Below are 22146 nucleotides of genomic sequence, written 5' to 3' on the forward strand. Positions count from 1 at the left end.
AATAACAGGTACTTGTAGCTGATAAATAAGAACTAATGTGTAATAAATAAACACTAGTATGTTGCTAGTAACTAAACATTAATATTATAATCATCTACAGTATGAGCACTAGTAAATGTTTAGTTACTAGCAACACACTAGTATTTATTTATTTATTACACATAGTTAATATTTATTAAATAGTAGTACTTATTTACTAGTGCTTATACTTTAAACATTCATATTAAAAGCATCAAGTTACTAGCAACATACTAGTATTTATTTATTACACATTAGTTTTTATTTATTAGATACTAGTACTGATTATTTACTAGTGCTAATACTTTAGATGCTTATAATATTAATGTTTAGTTATTAGCAGCATACTAGAATTTATTTATTCTACACTAGTTCTTATTTATTAGATGCTAGTACCTATTAAAATACACACACAAGTACTTATTTCATTAGTTACTAGTAAACAATAAATAAATAACTGTCCAGTTTGGATTAATATATGTTACAGCTGTGCCTAGTACACATTTTCATGTAATTGTAGTTAGTACCAGTTCTACTAGATACTAGTACTTAATCCTTACATACTAGCATTTACCAGATTTTGTTGCATTAAAACAAACACAAGGTCTTATTTACTGAATACTAGCACTTACTGATTAGTACATGTGCATATAAAATAGATACTAGTTCTTACTTAAAATGTTATTAGCAAGATAAGTCAGTTTACTAGTAAAACATTTAACTGAACTCCACTGTGTCCAATAAAACTAGTCAAAGTAAGACGAGAAAATTCAGAAGACAATGTATAATAAATAATAACTACTAGTATTCTATTAATATATAATAAGTTCCAGCATCGATCCAGCATCAGTATTAGTATCTAATAACCAAGTACTAGTGTTTATTTAAGTTACAAGCATCTATTAATGAATAAGTATTAGCATCTAATTAATAAGAACTAATGAATAGGCACTACTATATAAATAAATACAAATAATAATGAGAAACAGTAGCTAATGAATAGTTACTAGTACTTAATGTAATGATACTAGTTTATAAAAATAATTACTAGTAGCATGGGAATGAATACAAGTATGTTTTTATAGAAGAAATGTTAAAATTGTTTGTTATACATAGTGTTCTCCAGCAGAGGGCGAGTGTGCGTGTGTGTTTTTGCGTTCAGCATCTCATAGGAATGAAGCGACCTGTTGTTTTACAGGAGTCTGCAAAGGGTCAGCAGCGCAGACAGGAAACGCATAATCAACACCAGACCCAAAAAGACAAACGGCAGGCTGGGAAAGAAAGCGCAAAGGAAAAGAGGAGGATTATGATCTTAAACCAGGGGGGCTTTAGTAAGGGACGCCTGTCTATAAAGTAAAATGACTAAATAATATTTTAAGAAGAAGAAACAAAACACGTTCTCCCATTATTCTGGATGAAATAACCAATACACAGAATTAAAATAAAAAAGTAAACATCCGCATGGTTTTCTTGCTGCTGCAGGGCATTGGCGTCTTTGTCGCTCGGCATCCTGGGATTCCGCGTGACAGGTAGTATTTTAGTGAGTGTCAGTGTCATTTCCTGTTGCAAAGAGCCGGGACAGGAAAAAAGAAACACTCGAGCAACTCCACAGGAGGCAAGAAGTCCTACAAACGAAAAAAAAAATGCCTCCTGCATCCCATCAGCCCCTTAGCACGACTATAAATTAGAACAAACATGTACATCCAAAAAACACTAAACGTCTGGTTGCAGGCCGGGCGACACGAAGAGTCTTTAAATTAAACACAAAAGTTGAGTCTCGGTGCGATGGTCGTGATGGGAGAGCTGCTCTTTTTCAGCAGAGCTGTTGTCTTGTGTTTTGTGTAGGGCTCTGCGTGTTCCTGAAGTGTGGGGTTTATCCGGAGGTTACCTCAGGGATTGGTGAACAGGGTGAATGCTGGGATTGAGGGCTGGCGGAGGGGGTCGGAGGCTGGGCGGGGCTGTTGGTGCCTTTGGTGGCGGAGCGGCTCATCTGCTGCTGAAGCTGAGCGATCATCAGCTCCAGCTTCTCTCTGGCCTCTCGCTCTCTGCAGAGCTCCTCCTGCAGCTCTGGCGCGTCCGCTCGGCCTGCTCCAGACGACACCGCAGCTCACACAGCTGAACACACACACACAGAGAAAGAGAGAGGGGTTAGAAATGATTACAACACTTCAAACCTAAACCTTTTACCCTAGACTAACATCAAAGAGGTTGTAACAATCATCAACTGGCAGCATTAACCCTTTAGAAAGGCCAGTGCAAAAATGTTTCTGGCTTTTATATGGAGTTCTGTGGAGTATAACGACAAATTATAGTGTGTGCGCATAAATACACTTACTATGCTCAGAGAGCTGAGCTGCTTATTTTGATCTCATCAGACGCATCAAGATAAGTGTGCAAAGGTCTCTCTCACACACACTATACTCAACATAAAAGCCAGAAACTGCATTTGTTTTGCACTGCAACTGATGATCAACAGTAAAAATGACAAATCATACCTCTTCCCAACAGGGAAAACCACCAACAATCAAGAATACATACTACTATGGTGTAATAATAAGGGTCAATGGGGCAAAAAAAGGCCACTAACATAATGTAAGGATAGTCAGTTTGCAGAGTGTATCCTTGAGTATTTGAACCTTTGTGTCAAATTAAGAGTGGTCACCAAAAATCATTCTATTTACTGCAACACAGAGAACGCTGTGGGCAATTTAATACTCAAAATCAGCCCAGAGTACAGGGGTGCACACGAGGGTTAAGTGTTGCGTATTTCACTTAATGCGTTTCTGTAGATTTCAATTACCAGCACATTTATTTAAGGCAGATGTGTGCAAACCAAGCGGCAACCTCCCGCTCTCTCTCGGGAAGCCAATACGGAAGTAACTGAAACTGCAATTCATCAAAATTCCGCTAGTCCTGGCTCCATAATAGAGCAAGTTGCAATTGAGCCCACTGTTAGAATGGCCAACTTTACAGCAGAAGAAAATGTGTTTACAGCCTGGTACAAAGAACGATTTTGGTTCATATAGCTATTATTACCCTCCATGACAACTGTGAGGGGGGTGAATTTTTTTTTTTAACTCATCCATTTCCTTTATTTTAGGTTATATTAAGTTTGCATAATTAAGGGCGTGGCCACTTGAGTGACAGCTAGGTCTCGCTGGTCGCCGTCTCTTCACCTCAGCTGAATCCGGCAGATTAACCACTGATCTCGGCATATTCATCGTATTTTTGTTTTGTTTTATGTGGCTTTACACAGTCAGCTGCATTTTGGACTTATTTCTTACAATTATCAGATGATATGGGATGCTGTGTGCACTTTATTGTGCTCACAAACCATTCACGTGGCCTCGTTTCCCATGCGAGTAAAGTTAAATACTTGTATACCATCTCTATAAATGTATTTGTTTTATTTAAGATCATTTATCATTAATATTTTTCTTTAGACCCGTAAAGCACTCCAGAATGTGACAGATTGATTAGCTGTAGGCTCTAGAACGGTCATCTGAAGCATTATCATACAGTGTTATGGTGGAGTTCATCAATAGTCTTGCATTTACTAACACACACTATAATTGAAGTGTTTGGAAGTAATTCGCGTTTTCCTCCTGTAGAAAAACGTCATAAGAACAATGTTTAGTGGCTCACTGTATTACTACAGTGTTTTTAAAAGTCTAAACACTTTATTGATATAGTGTACAGCCGAGCACATGTGGTCCGAACACAAACGAGTTGCAGGTAATAAAGTATCAAGCGTTTCTCCCAAAGTAAAGTCTGTCTGCCAGGTCGAAGCAAAGTGCCAGCAGGCGTCTGTAGCTCCGCCCACTCTCCGCCTCTTTGCCCTTGTTTGGTATCCCGCCGTGTGTGCGATGACGCGCGAACAAAATGGCGACGGTTGGCCGCGCCTACTTGTAGCTTCTTTTGCAGTGTTCAGAAACCTATGGGTGACGTCACGGATGCTCCGTCCATATATTTTACAGTCTATGGTGCAAACTCAGTCCTGGAGGGCCGGTGTCCAGTAGAGTTTAGCTCCAACCCTGCTCTAACTAGATGTACTAGAAACTTCCTGGTAGGTGTGTTGAAGCAAGTTGGAGACTTGGAGAAAGCTGCATCTCAAATGGCACACTATACACTTACGCACTATATACTTATGCACTTACACACTTAACAGCACAGTATATGTAGTATAGGTATGTAGTTTTGTCCCAAATGGAGCACTGTTTTTTTACTAAGCGGAAATTCAAACCGTTTCCCTGATGATGTTTGACGGTTGCCAAATCAGTGAAATAAATGACCAAACTACCAAATAATACCTGCCATGAGTATAACCACATTCACCATCAGGAGGCGCTATAATCACTCTCAAAGGAAAATCTTGCTTTCACCATCCAAAATAAATATAGTTCTCCAACATCTGTGCCCGATAGCTCCGCCCCTTCCACTACGTGTTCGTTGAGTGTGTGAAGTGTCCATCATTTAACACTTCATTTTATTGGCTGAGTGAGTGCATCATCCGGGTAATTAAAGCGCACTTATTATTTTTAGAGTTTTCAGTGTGAACGCACTTCTTACACTATTTACACTACAAAATGGCGTAGAATAGTGCATAAGTATGCAATTTGGGACGCATCTAAACTCTTTAGGACACCAGCCCTCCAGGACCAAGTTTGGACACCCCTGATTTATGGGTTATTTTTTTCCCTAAATTTTTTTTCTCCTTTATTGAGACATCAATGTACACTTCAGCAGCACTTACTTACTCTAAACTTACTATTTTGTAGGTTTTTATAGAGGTATTTGTTCATACAAATCTAGCCTGATCATATACAGCATTTGTTTTCTGGCTGTTGACAGTATTCAGAATTATGGAGTGGAAAATACACCCAACCACGCCTCCTTAAAAACCTTTGACTGATGTCAAAAAAAGAAAAAGAAATTATTTTGAAGCTGACGTCAACCAATAACAAAATTTTTGTGCTAGAAATGTGTGCAAACAAGTGCATATTAGGTCTAAATAATGCCTCATTTACATATTTAAACAACATTTTCAAAAACCTGTAATTCCAAAATGTCTGCAATATGAGTATAATATGTTTTTCCTATACTTTTGTCAATTTGTGAAGTTTTATTCCTCGCCGCTGTCACCACTGGCTTGCTTGGTTTGGGACTTGTGGAGCTGCGCATTGATGGATTTGCTCTTCAGTGTTTGGACTTTCAGCAGTGAAAATTAAACCACTGAACTGAACTTCTACTCTGAAAACTGGACTGAAACCGTTTCAATTTACTAGAACTTCTATGTTAAGCTGCTTTGACACAATCTACACTGTAAAAGCGCTATAGAAATAGACATGAATTGAATTGAATAATCAATAAAACAAGGAAGTGTGGTAATAGCTATTAGTTTACCCCCCCTAGGTCGCAATTCATTTGAACTTGTCCACTCAACTGAATGATGAGCTCAGAACACAAGCAAGAAAAACCTGAAAATTCAAGAAATGGGTCAGCTGCCCTTGAGGCATAGTTTGCTCAGAAGACCGAATTAACTTTAAAAGTATCGGAGCAGTTCATTAATTTACATCCGACACATTTTGTGAACTAAGTCACTGCTTTCAGCGATTTCATATCCGATGCAGTGTTTAGCTTTTATTTATTAACATTTATTAACATTGGACTTACTGTGCACTTATGCTCGATTAAATACCTGTAATGTAATTACATCTGTAAATTAACCTCTATAATTACATTGTAAATACACTGTTGACCATCCCTTACACCTTAACCCACCCTAAACCTACCCATACCACCAAACCTGTCCATAACCCTATCCCTATCCCAACTCAAGAGCACCACAAGTGTTCTCAAATACATTATGAACACAGTAAGTACATTGTATTTTTTTTAATGCAAGTACAAAGTAGTTAAGGACACTTAATATAAAGTGGGACCAACATTTCTATTAAAATTGGGTCATTTTAAATGCTGATACCTACTTTTTTTAATCAATATTACTATATAACATTTTCATTGTTTAAAATATAATTCAGCTAGTTGCGAAGGCAACATTTCTCATCTTTAAGTACTTCATGTAAACTATCAAAATGATTTCTGGCTGAAGTTGAAACTGACAATTTCCAGACATTTTATCATCAATAGCACCACGGATCTGATGATGTCTGATTATTAAAATCAAAATATTTTGTAACATTAAATGCACAGTTCAGGAATCATTTGCTTCCAATGTAGTATTACTTACGTGTTTGCAATGCATTAATTAAAAAAACATAAAATACAAAATAAGTGTTTAGTAAAGGCCTCAAACACAATTCTGTAATAACCTAAATATTATTAAAATATGCAAATCTTATTTAGATTTTATTTCGATTTCAAATTGCGCTGTGTGCTAATATCAGTAGTGATTAATAGGCTACTATTAGGTGTTATTATGTGATTAATAGGCTACTATTAGGTGGTATTATCTGATATGATGAATGTCAATTCACACCCCACCGAAAGACAACAACAAACATAGATGACTACCAGAAACACATCACTTCTCCTACAACCTGATAAGTGCAGATTCAGCATATTCAATGGGCAACCCTCTGACACAGTGCTTCGACAAAGTGTCTGGTGCTGTCTGTCAGCAAGGTGTGAACTGCCCTTTATACTGTTTATTTGTTTTAAACATTTGTGAGCCACTTGACCTAGTTGATGACTGAAATGCAGAAATCAGGCCCACTGTGCAAGTCATCCAGGCTGTCCACTTTAGTGTGCATGCGTATCTCTCTACAAATAACTGAATCACTCCCACACAGATGAGCTGTGCTGATACATGCATCGTATTCCACCGGGTGCAGGGATAATTCACACTGGGTATAGTTTTTGTTGTTGTAGTTGTTGCATCACATAGTGCTTTCGAGCATGCTCAGATATGCATTTACCTGCGCATTGTACTGTGCCTCCTGCTCTTTAGGCTGGCAGGCGCAGCTCTGCTGTTTGAGCTGCTCGAGCCGGTGCTCCAGCTGCCTCTGCTCCTGCCGCACCTCCCCCAGTCTCTGAGCATGCTCAGTGTGCACCGCCTCCAGCTCGTTCTGCAGCTCCAGCTGCTCCGCAGACAACTCCCTGAGCCGGGCCGCCTCGCCCCCACGCACTGCCTCCAGCTCCTGCACACACAACATGACATGCGTCAAACTATCTGTGCCAGAGCTTACGGGTCTGCAGTGGACAAGTCCAGGCTCTACTGGAACATACTCCTGTACTCATGCTATAACAAGGCCTTTCTCACTTTCATAAAAGATCTTTTATGATAATAAATAAAAAACAACTATGGCTCTGTTCCAACCTCGACAAACTGCCTATTAGAGGGGAGTGTTTTAGGTATCATATGCATGCGTCCGACACAAAATCACACTGCCTCGTACAGGCTAAAATCTAGGGCAGAACTGCTTGTATCATTGAGTATGATACAATCCTCGAAGCAATATGCCAAGCTTAATGAGCATTTTCATTCAAAATGGCAGCAAGAATTTTGCATACATGTATTAAAATAGGGTACAGATGAAAATTGATTGTTTTTGCCATGCATCATTTGTGCTTATGAAGCTCAAGATTTTTACCATATGTAATTTCACATGTCAAATTTGAAGCAGAAGAGTTGCTTGAGGGTACTTTCCTTTTCAAACTCAATCGTGTCAAAGTAATATATAAAACACTTACATAAATATAAAATGTATTAAAATAAACGCACTGAAGTAATATCGGTTTCATTTAGGCCTTTTTAAGCATTAATCAGCTTTTTAATTTTGTATTGCTGTCAAACTATTTAATAGTCTGAGTTTGTAACAAAAAGAAATAGTTTATAAGGATCTATCTTTCATTTCTCTAATTGTGAACAGAGAAAGATATGTACCATAAACGAAATAAAAATATAAACACCTGGGTTTGGCAAATAACACTGTTTCCCTCACAGTCTAAAGACATGAGCTATATGTAAATTGAATAAACTAAATTGGCCGTAGTCCATGTGTGTGAGAGTGTATGGGTGTTTCCCAGTACTGGGTTGAAGCTGAAAGGTCATCCGCTGCGTAAAACATATGCTGGATAAGTCGGTGGTTAATTCTGCTGTGGTAACCCCTGATAAAATAAGGGACTAAGCCAAAGGTGAATGAATGAATGACAGTCTTGTATTACTATTTGTATTATCCTTTACCACTCTATTCCCATAGTCACTTTAGTGTGTCTGTTTCCCTGACATTCAGTGCATCATGTTTAGCATATTTTGTACTGTACACTTCGTGATTTTTTTTTTAAGAAGAAAACCAATTGCAAGGTGACATTATAATTTAAGCTTTTTCCCTAAAGAAATATATAGAATTTAAACAATTTTTTACACATATTTTACTATATATCTGATAATTAGCTTTTTAAACACCTTATTAGTAGGCCCACACGAAATCTTCATGCAATTATTAAGTCAATCATTAAGTCTATTTATTTACCTGTGTAAATGTTAGGGATGCTTCGATCAGGATTTTTGCAGCAGATACTGAGTACCAATTCCTTGTTATTTTAATCAGCCGATACCAAGTACCGATTCTGATGCTTCAAGCTTTATTTAACTTTGCCATTGAATAAGCACATTTCCTTCTATGTATGAGATCTCATCTTACCTAAGAGAATAAATTAAGAATGTTGCATACATGTAATGGTCAGACGCAGCTTTACAAAAAATAATAGATAAAGCAGACAGAAAAAAATGGTAATAAAAATGACTGACAATGCAATTTGGAAACACTGAGCACATGTTGTAGTGCTGTGGATGTATAACCTGGGTTGTAAACTCGTAAAAAAACACTTGCGATCAGTTCATGAGATTGGCTAGATCAGCGAGTACTGATCGAGACATGAAATGTGATTATAGGCCCATACCGATCTTTGGCCGATCGATCGAAACATAGTGAATGTGTGTAAATTTATATTCAGTTTAAATTAATTTCAGTAATATTATTGACTATGAAAGTGTTCATTTAATTTATTTACAATACAGTTTTTAAAGTAATATTTTCTGTCTTTTAGTAGATATATTATATGTGTGACTTTGTTTACCGAATAAGTGGATCTAGATGGATTTACATTGTAAACATTAAATAAAAGTTAAAGCTATTATTTTTTATTACATATATTGTTTTAAGTTACTATACTCCCACAATAATTCTGCAGAAATCCGCAGATTTTTCACAAAATTCTCTGCAGAATCAGCAAAAAACATCCGCAGATTCTGTCTGGCCCTACTTATTAGATGCATTGTGCTTGAGTGTAATCAACCATAATCATTAGGTGAGAAGCCTGTTAGTCATGATGCTAACTTAGAAGGTAGCTGCCTATGTAGACAGCAGACAGTAAGGCAGCTCATTAGAGTTTATAACAGAGCCAGTGCGTCTCCAGTAGGGATGATTCATCTAATTGAACTTCCTCACCATCTCTAGCTGCAGCTGTTTCTGAAGCGTGGAATTGAGCTTCTCTTGCTGCCGCCGGTACATCTGCACGATCTCCAGCATGATCCTGTCCTTGTCATCCTCTGCGCCGCTGTCTTTGCCCGCCGTGGAAATGGGGGCGTGTTGCTTGCCACCCGGGCTGGTCTCCATGGCGACCGGCGGAGGAGGTTGGCGGCGCTCGTGTGCTTCGCCCGTGTGGTGGGATTTGGCCTCCTCTGCAGTGGAGGAAGGAGATGCAGGAAGATCTGAGGGAAAAGGAAGAAAGAGTTAACCACACTCACGTGATCAAACACACACACACACACACCTTAGCTGTCATATGCTGACAGTCTGTGTGACTAATTCTCTGTGGGTGTCTCTCTTTGAAGGTCAGCATAGAGGGGAAGCGCTGAAAGTATGACACAGAAACGTGCGGCATGTGGAGGATGAAGAATTTCTCAATCTGAAGTATTTTTTAACGCTGTTGACGCTCAACATACAAATCACCTGCACCAGGGAAACCGCAGCAGTCTAGCGTGTGTGTTTAGATGAGCAATACGGGAGTCCAGAGGGATTGAGGGGGAGAGAGAGTGTGTGTGTGCGAGATGCAGCTCATTTAAATGTAGGACAGGCAGGCTGCAGGTCTGCCACTGCAGAGCTGAATAACAGTCTCGCTCTGCTGCTGGCCTCTACTGTGACTAAGACCTGTCTGTCACACTCACAGCAATGAGTCAGAGATGGAGAACCAGAAACGCCAGGATGGAGAACGTCAACGTGGAAGAAAGAGAAATAAGAGATGGGGGAGCCGGAATGGAGATTGGGTACAACAAAAATTTATATAATAAGAGGGGAAAATAAGAGATGGATGAAGCAAGACAGAAAAAAGGATGCCTGGATCGAGAAACAGAAGAAAGTAAGAGACTGAAGGGGGGAAAGTGGGGAGCCAGAATGGAGATTGAGTACAAAAAGAGAGATATAATGATGGGGATAAAAGAAAGACAGATAAAGGAAGACAGAAAAGAAAGAGTGATTGGATCGAGAATGGAAATGTAGAAGAAAGTGAGACAGACTGAAGAAGGAAAGAGGGGAGCCAGATTGGAGATTGGTACAAAAAAAGAGAGATGCACGAAGGAAGAGAGAAAAAAGAGTGATTGGATAGAGAATGGAAATCCAGAGGAAAGTGTAAGACTGAAGGGGGAGAGAGGGGAGCCAGAATGGAGAACGGGTACAAAAAAGAAAAATAATAAGTGTGAAAAAGAGAGATGGATGAAGGAAGACAGAAAAAAACGTGATTGGATAGAGAATAGAAATGTAGAAGAAAGTGAGACAGACTGAAGGAAAAAGAAGGGAGCCAGAATGGAGAACGGGTACACAGAATAGAGGGGGGGGGGGGTAAAGAAACAGAGACAGAAGGTATCTGGATAGAAAACAGATACTTGTAAAAAAGAGAGATAGACAGATTTTGATGGAGAGTGGGAGAAAGGGGGAGCCAGAAAAGAGAACAGTATGAGAAAGAGAGACAGGGAAAAGCCTGGATAGAGAAAGAACAGAAGAATAGATCGAGTCCTATAGGAAAACAAGACATGAAAGATGGGAGACAGGATGGAGAACAAGTGCAGATGGTGAAGGAAGAAAAAGAGAGACAGATGAAAAAAAGGAGAACAAGATGAACAGAGACATACAGGGAGCCTGCATGGAAAACGGGTATATGAACGAAGACTAGATGGATTAGGAGAGAAAAGTGGAGCCAGTATGGAAAACTGAGTATGTGGAAGAGAAATTGACAGACTAAGGATGAGAGATGGAGGAAGAGAGATAAACAGATGTAGGAAGAGAGATGTAGGAACCTGGATGGAGAACAGGTACGTGGAAGAGAGATAAGGGATTTCCTGGACAGAGACCAGATACGTGGAAGAAAAGGAAATGATAGTCAGAGGCAGGATAAAGGATGAGTGCATATATAAAAAAGAAATTATGACTGTAGAAGAACAGCAGTGGAAGAAAAAGAGTTGAGGAAGCAGAATGACAGAACAGATTGAGATCAAGAGAGAGGAAGAAAATAACAGACAGATGAAGCTAGAAAGACTAAGGGAGCCTTAATGGAGAACGGGTACACAGAAGAAAGAGACGAAAAATTGAGGATGGGAAACAGAGGAGGAAAGCAAGGGGAAAAAGAGTAGCCAGGATGGAGATCGGGTACATTAATGAAAGGAAGAGCTGGACGAAAGATAGAGAGAAGGAAAAAATAGAAAGCGGAAATCATTGAAAGCTGAATGGTGGGCCAGTGGGGGTTGAAAGAGTATTAAAAAGTGTACAAAAGGAAGAGCGAGGCACAGAAAAAAGGAAAAGAGAGAGAGAGATGGGCAGAAGGAGGACGAGAGGAAATGTGGCGTGTTGCGGTGGAGACTGGAGACCCTCCCCCAGCACTCTACTCTAGAGCGATCTGGCGCTTGCAGGGACGGCGGCCTCTTTTCTCTCCCTCTCTTCACTATAAAATGTGAACTGTATAAATCATTAGCAAGACACTCTCAGCAGCTCCTCACGCTCTGAGACAGTCAACCACACGCATGTGCATAAACTTCTGACCTCTAACAGCCCATCACTCTTGCTCGTGTATGCACATTCATTTACTAGTGTAAGTCAATGGTGAGTGTGCACTGACCTGTGGTGGGCTGGTTGTCATGGGTGTGCGTCCTCCTGTTGTAGTGTTGTTTGAGCAGGGCCCCCAGAACCTCATGGCTCACCTCTCTCTCCTTCCGCAGGGACACGTTAGGGGCCACCATCTTATCGTACGTGTACAGGTAGTAGCTGAAAAAAATAAAATCCTTCAAACTGGTGCACACACCAAACTGAAAACCCCAGCAATAACAGAAGGACTGGCGCTCTATAGCTAAACAAGTAAGGATGTGCTACACAGCTAATCTCTACAATCAGAGCAGACTGGGAATTAATTAACAAATCTTTAAAGAACAGGATATAGCTGAAGTGTGGCAATGCAATTTAATCACTTTTAGTGGTGTAGACATTGATAAAATAAGAGAAATTGTAAATGATTAAAAAGAATCTGAATGCATCTTAACATAAGATAAAATTCATATTAAATGAAATTCGAACCTTTTCAATGAGATCTTTGAAAACACATGCTAACAACTGGCCTTAAATACATTTTTACAGTGTCTGAGGTTTGCTAGGGCAATGCGATCTGAATGGTTTCCAACTTACATTTCTAAAACACAAAAATCCTGGTTTCCATGATATTCTCATCCCAGATACTCTCTACAGCAGTGATCCCCAACCTTTTTATCATTGCGGACCGGTCAATGCTTGAAAATTTTACTGGGTTGGCGGAGGGTGGTGTGGGGAGTTATTTGGGGAGCGGTAAGGGGTTGGCGGATATGGGGGTTTTGGTTCTACGTAGATTGCTAGGAGACCATCAACTGTTTCGTCAGAGGATGACAGGCTGACAAAACATTGCTGTAACCCCAACACGTTTATTAAAAGAGAAAATTAAAAAAGCACTGCATTGTAGTTAGTCCACACCTGCCAACAGTCCCGTTTTTCCCAGGAGTCTCCCAAATTTCAGACCCATTTCCCACCACCCTCCTGTTTTGTTATTTCTCCTGGAAAACTCCCATAGTTCCACCTCCGCCCCCCGGTGGTTAAAATGCTCAATTTTGTATAGACTTGGAACGGTGGACTTGAATAGACTTTAAATTTGTCCTGTTGTTACTTGTGCGACCGCCTTTATGCTTTCCCCCTGAACTTGAAAATATAATTGGCTGAATCGTCGAAATGCTGGATTAAGATCGTGTAGGGGGTTGAATCAAGATCATGATCTTTATTCAATTAATCATGCAGCCCTAGCAGCGGCCACCCGAAACCCAGTCCATAGTACATTTACTAACACAGTACAGTTACTAACCAGGTTCTTTACTGTATTATTCAGACACCTCACCCCCGACCTAGCCGCCCCCCTCCCTGTATCCGGGATTTTCAGAGACATATGTTGGCGAGTATGAGTTAGTCTTCCGAAATGTGTATATTCCATACATAGTATGAAGCTGCTTGATCAGTTCTTATCATGCGAGTTGCGGTGCGCTCGCAGCATTTTGAAAGATGGTTTCAACTGGAAGGTGCGAGTGGGTCACGCAAACAAAGCGCCTTCATTGGAAATAACTAACTTGTGCACAAAAAACATGATATGTGAACGACTCCTAAAGCTGCCATGATTTGCGTTCACAAGCAGTTGATCTTCTTGCACAGACATGCTGGATTCACCTGATTTGTTGACAAATGGTTTGCAGATCCATTCCTTGGCAGTTCATGGATCCATCACTGGGCCTTTTTGCAAGGAAAATTTCCAAAGACACCTGTTTTTGCTAGCACTGTTTTTTGCTAGCTTGCGGAATAAATTTTGGCACTCAAGTGACCCAGAGAATTAGTCATTTTTTTTAAATAAAGGATTTTTCAGAATAAAAGATCATTCAGACTCGGATAATAAATAAAACGGAAATAAAAAATTTTTTTGTGCGTTGCAGTACCAGTTTGCGGCCTGGGGGTTGGGGACCACTGCTCTACAGGACGTCTATGGAATTTTGCTAATTTTATCATATACACTTGCTTGTTTCTTTTGGATTCTGGAACGAGGCCAAAAGGAAACGCTAAGATAAAAAAGGCCATACCTCGGATGGATGATAGGAGCATGTCCTGGTTCTTCCTTGATGTCAGGAAACAGTCGACTGAACACTAGTGAAGACTGTGAGTTGCCCTGCAAACACACATACACACAAACAAGCACATATCAATATTAATGAAGCACTTTAAGGCCGTTTGAATATGAAATGCACTGTTTGAGTTGCATTAAAATACATGTCTACACAAATCTGTACATGAATAATAAAGAAGTTCTTTAAGGTCTGATTACACACAGATTATCAAGCGCATATGCACAGGAGCAAGCGAACAGCAATAATTACACACAAAACGTACAAACACACAGAGGGAAACATGGTGAGGGGAGCGTGGACGCCTGGAGCAGAGTACACAAACAGAGCAGTATAAACATCCTGCTGTAATATCATGTATGCATGAGAAGAGCTAATCCATCAGTGGCCACAGAGTGCAGGCTGACAGGTAGAGCATTAATGAAGAGAATAAGAGGAAGACGGCGTTTTGGGAAACAGCCCAGGTGGGTTTATGGCCTTTTGACTGTTGATGTAAAGGTTGTGTGAAGTATACTGGCAAAAAGCATGGCTCTAGTAACACTTAAGTTTACAGTGGGAGTTAGGTTCTAAAAAATAGCCCACGATAGGCAAAATCCGTGAAGCAGACAGCTTTATTTTTCACAATTATTATAGATGTTTTAAGGCTGTAAAACCCCTCACTACACACTTTATACGCTTTTCTCAGACAGATATTAACATTTTCACACTTTTCTCTTTTGTTTAAACACTCTCAAAGTTCAAAACTTCGTAGAAATATAAGTCCAGTAATATAGAACGAAAACCAAAGATCAAAAACTGTTGTCAGGCACAAACATTCATCGCTGTCATCAAATGGTTCATAAAGCTTTTTAGCTTTTGTGTGGATAATGTTGGCATCCAGTGTAATGTTCTTTTTCCTGCAGTCACTGATCCACAAAGTGAAAGCAGACTCCCCACCTGATGCGCCGTGCACATGACAGTTGGAAGTAAAACACACCAGACGTGCACATTCATATGTTAAACCTATGTTTGCATGGCGCTGTGTGGTACATACGGTGTGCGACCCCCTTTTATTATAGTTTTGTTGGGGACAGTTACAACCATTTTTGTACCCTTGTTGAAACTCACTGCTAGCGACCATAGATTTATGTTAATTTGGCAAGCTGAACGCATTCTGTACTGTACAGAAGACACAAAGGAGTTAGATTGACAATGGTCTACAGCCAATCAGGACACAGAACACAATGCGCTGTAAACCAAAAAAAACATGTAAAATTGAACAAAATAACATCCGCAAAACTGTGAGACCATGTAAGGCAAAGTGCGTTATAGCGAGGGACCACTGTACATAATGTGTCTCAGATTGTGCCAAAAAGACTGCAAAAATGTGAACAAAATGGTCACTATTTATAATAATATATTACTGAGGATGCATTAAACTGATTAAAAGGGATGATTATTACATTTGTGAATGATTAAATATTCTTTAAAGCTTCCGATATTAAGCATGTTCAATGTTTCTTGACCACCAAATTAGCATATTAGAAGGATCATTCAATGCTAATAATGGTTTAATCTTATAATTGCTTGTTTATTTTTATATTTACAGTATATACAATAACAGTATGGTAAATTTTACTACTGCAAAAAACAAATAAGTTTGAATAAATCATTCAAAAATCTCCAACAAACCTTAAAAAAGTAATGCATGTTAATAATGAATGACCCCTATGAAGTGGGTTACGGCAAACAAAATGGACCCTGTTACACCTTGCACTGCACACTTGTGATTAGCTCACCCGAAATGAAAAAGTAAGGACGCAGGGTGACACCCAGATGGCTGTTGGGGCTCTGGTGTGTTTGTACAGTTAGATATTTCTGAATGAATGACTGAAAGGGAAAACAAGAGGAAGGGGTGTGAATGAGGGTGTTGTCTAGGGCTGGGTGAGAAGGGTGAGGTTAGTTTTGAGGCCTGAGATGAGTATGAGTGAGCAAGATAGAAAGAAGCCATTTCCTGCATGTGATTCTATGAGGAAGAGGGTGTGTGGGGATGAACGAGGAGCCCATGTGTAAACGGAGACAAGAGGAGATAGACCAATCAAATAACAGTTTATCTGCTCAACTTGCTTAGCCTAATATGGCAGCTGTAAGAAAGTGCTGAGTGTTCAAAATTACAAAATGTACATCCCAAATCACGTACTTGTTCACTATTCTATGCCATTTTGTAGTATAAATAGTGTAAGTAGTGCATTTACACTGAATATTTTAAAAAGAATAAGTACACTTTAAATACCTGGACGATGTACTTATTCAACTGATAAAAAAAGAGTGTGGAATGGTTAACACTTCAGGGAACTACACTCACCGGCCACTTTATTAGGTACACCTTACTAGTACTGGGTTACCCTTTTGCCTTCAGAACTGCCTTAATCCTTTGTGGCATAGATTCAACAAGGTACTGGAAATATCACCCAGACATTTTGGTCCATATTGACATGATAGCATCACATAGATGCTGCAGATTTGTCGGCTGCACATTCATGATGCGAATCTCCCGTTCCACGACATCCCAAAGGTTCTCTGTTGGATTGAGATCTGGTGACTTTGGAGGCCATTTGAGGACAGTACATGGTCATGTTCAAGAAACCATTCTGAGATGATTCATGCATAATGACATGGCACGTTATCCTGCTGGAAGTAGCCATCAGAAGATGGGTACACTGTGATCATAAAGGGATGGACATGGTCAGCAACAATACTCAGGTGGGCTGTGGTGTTGATAAAGCTCAATTGGTACCAATGGGCCAAAAGTGGGCCAAATTCTGACCCTACCACCCGAATGTTGCAGTAGAAATCGAGACTCATCAGACCAGGCAGCATTTTTCTAATCTTCTATTGTCCAATCTTTGTGAACCTGTGTGAAATGTAGCCTCAGTTTTCTGTTCTTAGCTGACAGAAGTGGCACCCGGTGTGGTCTTCTGCTGCTGTAGGCCATCTGCCTCAAAGTTGGACGTGCTGTGTGTTCAGAGATGCTCTTCTGCATACCTCGGTTGTAACGAGTGCTTGAGTTACTTTTGCCTTTCTATTAGCTCAAACCAATCTTGCCATTCTCCTCTGACCTCTGGCATCAACAAGGCATTTGCACCCACAGAACTGCCACTCACTGGATATTTTCTCTTTTTAGGACCATTCTCTCTAAACCCTAGAGATGGTTGTGCGTGAAAATCCCAGTAGATCAGCAGTTTCTGAAACACTCAGACCAGCCCATCTGGCACCAACAACCATGCCACATTCAAGGTCACTTAAATCAGCTTTCTTCCCCATTCTGATGCTCAGTTTGAACTGCAGCAGATCGTCTTGATCATGTCTAAATGCCTAAATGCGCTGAGTTGCTGCCATGTGATTGGCTGATTAGAAATTTGCTTAACAAGCAGTTGCACTGGTGCTCTTAACTAAGTGGCTGGTGAGTGTATTTGGTAATTTGGTCTGTTATTTCACTAATTTGGCAACCATTAAAACATCAACTGTGAAACCCATTTAGTTAAAAAAAAAAAAAAACATGTTCCATTTGGGATGACACTACATTCATACACCGCAGGGTTAAGTCAAGAGCATAGCGTATAGTGTCATTTGAAAGGCAAATGAAGTCTGACACAACATGCACAACATATCAGAAGCCATATTAGCCATCAGTTGATAAATGCTACTTTTTATGTTATTGTTAGTTCCCAAATTATCAGGAAATTAAATATGATTTATTACACCCAATGATGTGCATATGAAGAGTTGTAGTATGAATGAAGTCTAAACATACTAGACATGTGATGCAATGTTATCATCAACAAATGACCTACTAGTATCAACTGCTTTGCTTCAACACAATTCTTAAATCCTCTCCGGTGGCCTCATTTAATAGTAAATAATATCTGTTTGCACAGTTCTGTCTCATCAGCAGATTATAGCAGAGTTCATTTGCCAGTTGTTTATGAGTTCACACATTCTTCTTGTGTCCATAAAATAGTATGCAACTATCAAATGCAGTTGTGCTGTTTGGTTATAATGCAACACATTCACCAATGCAATGCAATAGGCACATGTATGATATTATTTGTGTCTTCATTAGTGATTGAACTGTTTTACATTGTAAGCAATGTTTTAAAGTGGGGGAGTATTGCCAAGATCTGCTAAGTGACCTTGCATTTAAAAAGACTTTGGTGTAAAGTGACGCAGTACCTTTGATGCTAGCTTTTCCTCCAGGCCGCTATCAGACAGCTTGCTGTTGGGAGGGCAGGGTGCAGGGCTGGACTTCCTCCCGTGGCCGTCATCATCCACCACCTTCTGTGAGAGAACACACAAGCACATGCTTTATGAGCACAACCTCATTCGCAAGAGTGTTTACACTCTGCTGCAAGCGCTCAGACATGCAATACATCTGATATCAGAGAGCACAAATCACCACACTCAATCTGTCCGTCACCTCCTCTGCTCAACGTGTTCACCAAACACGCTGCGAGGCATGTACATATGTGTGTGTGAAGCTGATAGTTATCAGACACAGACAGAGCCTAATATAACAGACACAGAAGGGAAAAGACCTTATACTCTTCTGACATAACAATCGTTCTGTTCTCTTCAGAAGATTTGTGTGCGTTTACAATAAATTACATCCTCTATTCAGCAGAAAGAAAGCGTAACGCACATCCTCCTAGTCCCTTCATCAGAGAGACACTAACAGTAGTGACTGGGTGCATGCCAGAGGAGGAAGAAACATGTTTTATCTGGAGTAAATTACAACTTCCTGCAGACTATGGGATCTCCTGTTTCCTGCAGGGTGGAGAATGAATGGCAACGTCGCCGCTCAACATAAAGCAGCTGTGCGGTGCCGGGGTGACATGGCAACCCCACACCTCTGTGCCAAACGCAAGAAAATGTGCGTGTTGGAGATAGGGCTGTTTTTCTTGAGGGTAGAGGAGAACTGCAGCACGAGGGAGGGGTGGGCGGCTGCTGAGGGGGGCAGGAACAATGAGCACACTGCAGTGCTAAGCCCGTCTAACCTTGACAAGCACACACACACACACACATACTATGTCTAGCGGTCCATCTCTCCACACTTCATGGCCCAGCCAACACTCCCTCCTCACCTGTGACACATGCAATCACACAGTCTCCGATCTGTCTCCTTCACGTTTACAGTGAAATGGTCTGCATCCCTCAAGAACCAAGTATGCAGTTCTAATGCTTCAAACTTGTTTGGTATGCTGTGTTGTGATGGGTAGCAGACCAGTATACATCATGACAGACAAAAGCACAAATAACTGCTGCATAGATTGTTGTATTTGGTGGAAAAGAAATAGAAAAATGTTATATAAAATAAATTGATTATTAAAGAAATAAATGTATATTTATTTAGAACTAATATTAAAATGAACAGATTAACACTCAATTATTTAAATATTTAATTCAATATAATGAATATGAGGTTTAATGTTACAATATGCATCTGTAACAGTGAAAATTTGATGTATATAAAATAATTTATAATTAACTAATATATACAAGTTAATATTTCAATATTTTTTAATTAATTAAACATGATAGAAAATAATTGATATTTAAAAGTAATGGGATATTCGTTAAAGTAAACGAATATTTTAAGTATTATAAAATAATATTTAACGTATGCACGCACGCACGCACACGTTAACTATCATGCTAATAAATTCATTTGACCTTCTCTTGCTTTGTCCTGGCTCAAAATGAGGTGGTATCCCAATAATGAATTTTTTGCTACTTGAAACAAACACATTTAGCATTAATCTTGTAATTGTATCAAGTAAAACATTTCCTTATTTAAAAAGTCTAAAATTTAGTGTATTTAAATACATGACTAGTGCTTGAGCATCACTTGGGGACTGTCGGTAGCCGTGACTGCCTGCCTGATTTTCGTAATTTTTTTATTTTGCGATATATATTGCGATATGAAAATTTCATATAAATGAATAAATGTTTGTAAAGAATATATTATTGGAAATATTTAGACGCATACAGACATATTTGTCTTTAGATTCAATAAAATTAATCGCTATTGATTTAAGGTTACATTTTCTTATGCCTGAATGCTTTTAAAATTTATAATACACAATTTTACAAAAAAGTAATTTTATTTTGTTTTTTTACACAAATTAACCCTGAATTATCCATCATTCTGAAAACACCAGTTCAAATCAATCATATTGCTTTGGGGATACAGTTGAACACAGCACATTTTATATTTAGTCATCCTGTGCACACTGGGATTCTGTGCACACTAAAAATTTGCATATTATGCATAGTGTATTTGCTTCTATACTGCAGAAACAGCAAATGTGTGTCATTTTAAACACAGCCATAAAGACGCCACACACATGCTTGATACCAGAGCTTCTCATCTGCCGTACCACGTCAGACGCAGTACAGCCTTGATACAAGACCTTCGAGCAAAACAAACACAAAAACAAGAGGATTTATCTAGCTGGCCTGCAGCACATGGTGCGAATAGTGCGAAAGCTGTGGGCACTGTTTACTAAGAGAGTTATTGCTCTGTTTTCCTCAAGGACATGAGAAAATTACACTAGAACAGGTGTCTCATGCTCTCAGATGGTCAAACATGAGAGACACCATATAAATCAACACATACACACTAATATATATATATATTTATACACACACACGCGTATACATACATACATACATACATACATACATAATATGTACATTATAGCACAAATTTTATATATATATATGTGTTTGTGTGTGTGTGTGTGTGTGTGTGTGTGTGTGTGTGTGTGTGTGTGTGACGTGATGTGAAATAAACACAGAGACAAGAAAGTAGCAGGCAGTAAAGCACACAGAAGGCTTTTTAAAATGTACAGTAAATTTAAGTCACTCAATATCCAAAATCCTGTGTTATCAGGTTGTTATGAGTTTCTCTTTGCGCTCTTCAAGGGATGCAACACCTCAGCCATCTCTAATCTCTTTTTAATTAGTGTGTTAAAGCCTCACACACACACACACACACACACTCATCTGAAACGTACCCCGCTACTCCTAACACATCAGCACACGCATGTTTGATTGCCCAAACCTTTGCTCTTTAGTGTCAGTTGCCTTTTTCTTCTTTATCATGATGCATTTCCAAGTGAAACAGCTTCTCGAACACGAAAAAAAAAATGTAGGAAGGGACTTGTGTTCTAACAGAGATAATTTGAACGGTTAAGTGAATGGTTGTAAAGTCCCTTTAAGGCAAGTCATTTCACCCGGCAGCCATCTTTGAAACGCCTCTAGGGCAATCTGTCTCAATGGGAAAACATTAAATTCTCCAAAACTGTTAGCCAAGCTTACGATTACATATTTGGAATCACCAATAAAATAAACAACTGTCTCAGTTTTGTTTCTAAACATCTGAATCAAACAAAATCAGCATTTTTATCAGGTTGCCCGAGCTAATGCCCATATGCACTCGAGAGGAACGAGATCACGACACCAACCATCATCAGATCGCACTGGTCTTTTACAGTAATTCACAACTTGGTCTTGATGGCATATCTCCTCCAGAAATGACAGCGCCTCTTTGTTTACAAGTTTGGACGTTTGAGAAGTTGCTCTTATGTGATGTGCGTTTAACAGGACAGACTGTACCTCACGTTCGTTTCAGACAGATTACTAAACCAAAAAATCCTTTGTTTTCAAGTGTAGTTGGTTAATTTAGAAGTAAAGATTCCAAGCTTTAAGTGGACATATTTCTAATGTCTGTGAAGCAAGTATTCACTGAGATTTCAGTTCATTTGTTGACCACCAAAAAAAAAAAAAAAAAAAAAAAACTCTCATAAAAACACATGTCTGGTCAGAGCTTTTCCCCCGGAGAAGCGTCAGTCTATATCGATCGATGATTGGCTCCTGTACTAGTAGGATGGCTT

The 22146-nt window shown here is 39.3% G+C and overlaps 1 protein-coding gene across 1 annotated transcript in view; it reads right to left on the reverse strand.

The window, feature by feature from the left end:
* Nucleotides 1–208: 208 nt before the first annotated feature.
* The window catches only part of skila (SKI-like proto-oncogene a), a 50196-nt gene continuing 28258 nt past the window's right edge, over nt 209–22146 (reverse strand). The window contains 7 exon segments of the mRNA XM_056478502.1: nt 209–2088; nt 2091–2133; nt 6957–7178; nt 9492–9754; nt 12151–12296; nt 14171–14256; nt 18425–18529. Of these exon segments, the coding sequence (XP_056334477.1) occupies nt 1892–2088; nt 2091–2133; nt 6957–7178; nt 9492–9754; nt 12151–12296; nt 14171–14256; nt 18425–18529 (1062 nt within the window). The 3' untranslated portion in view covers nt 209–1891.

Source organism: Danio aesculapii, chromosome 2 (assembly GCF_903798145.1).
Source record: "Danio aesculapii chromosome 2, fDanAes4.1, whole genome shotgun sequence".
Taxonomy (NCBI): Eukaryota; Metazoa; Chordata; class Actinopteri; order Cypriniformes; family Danionidae; genus Danio; species Danio aesculapii.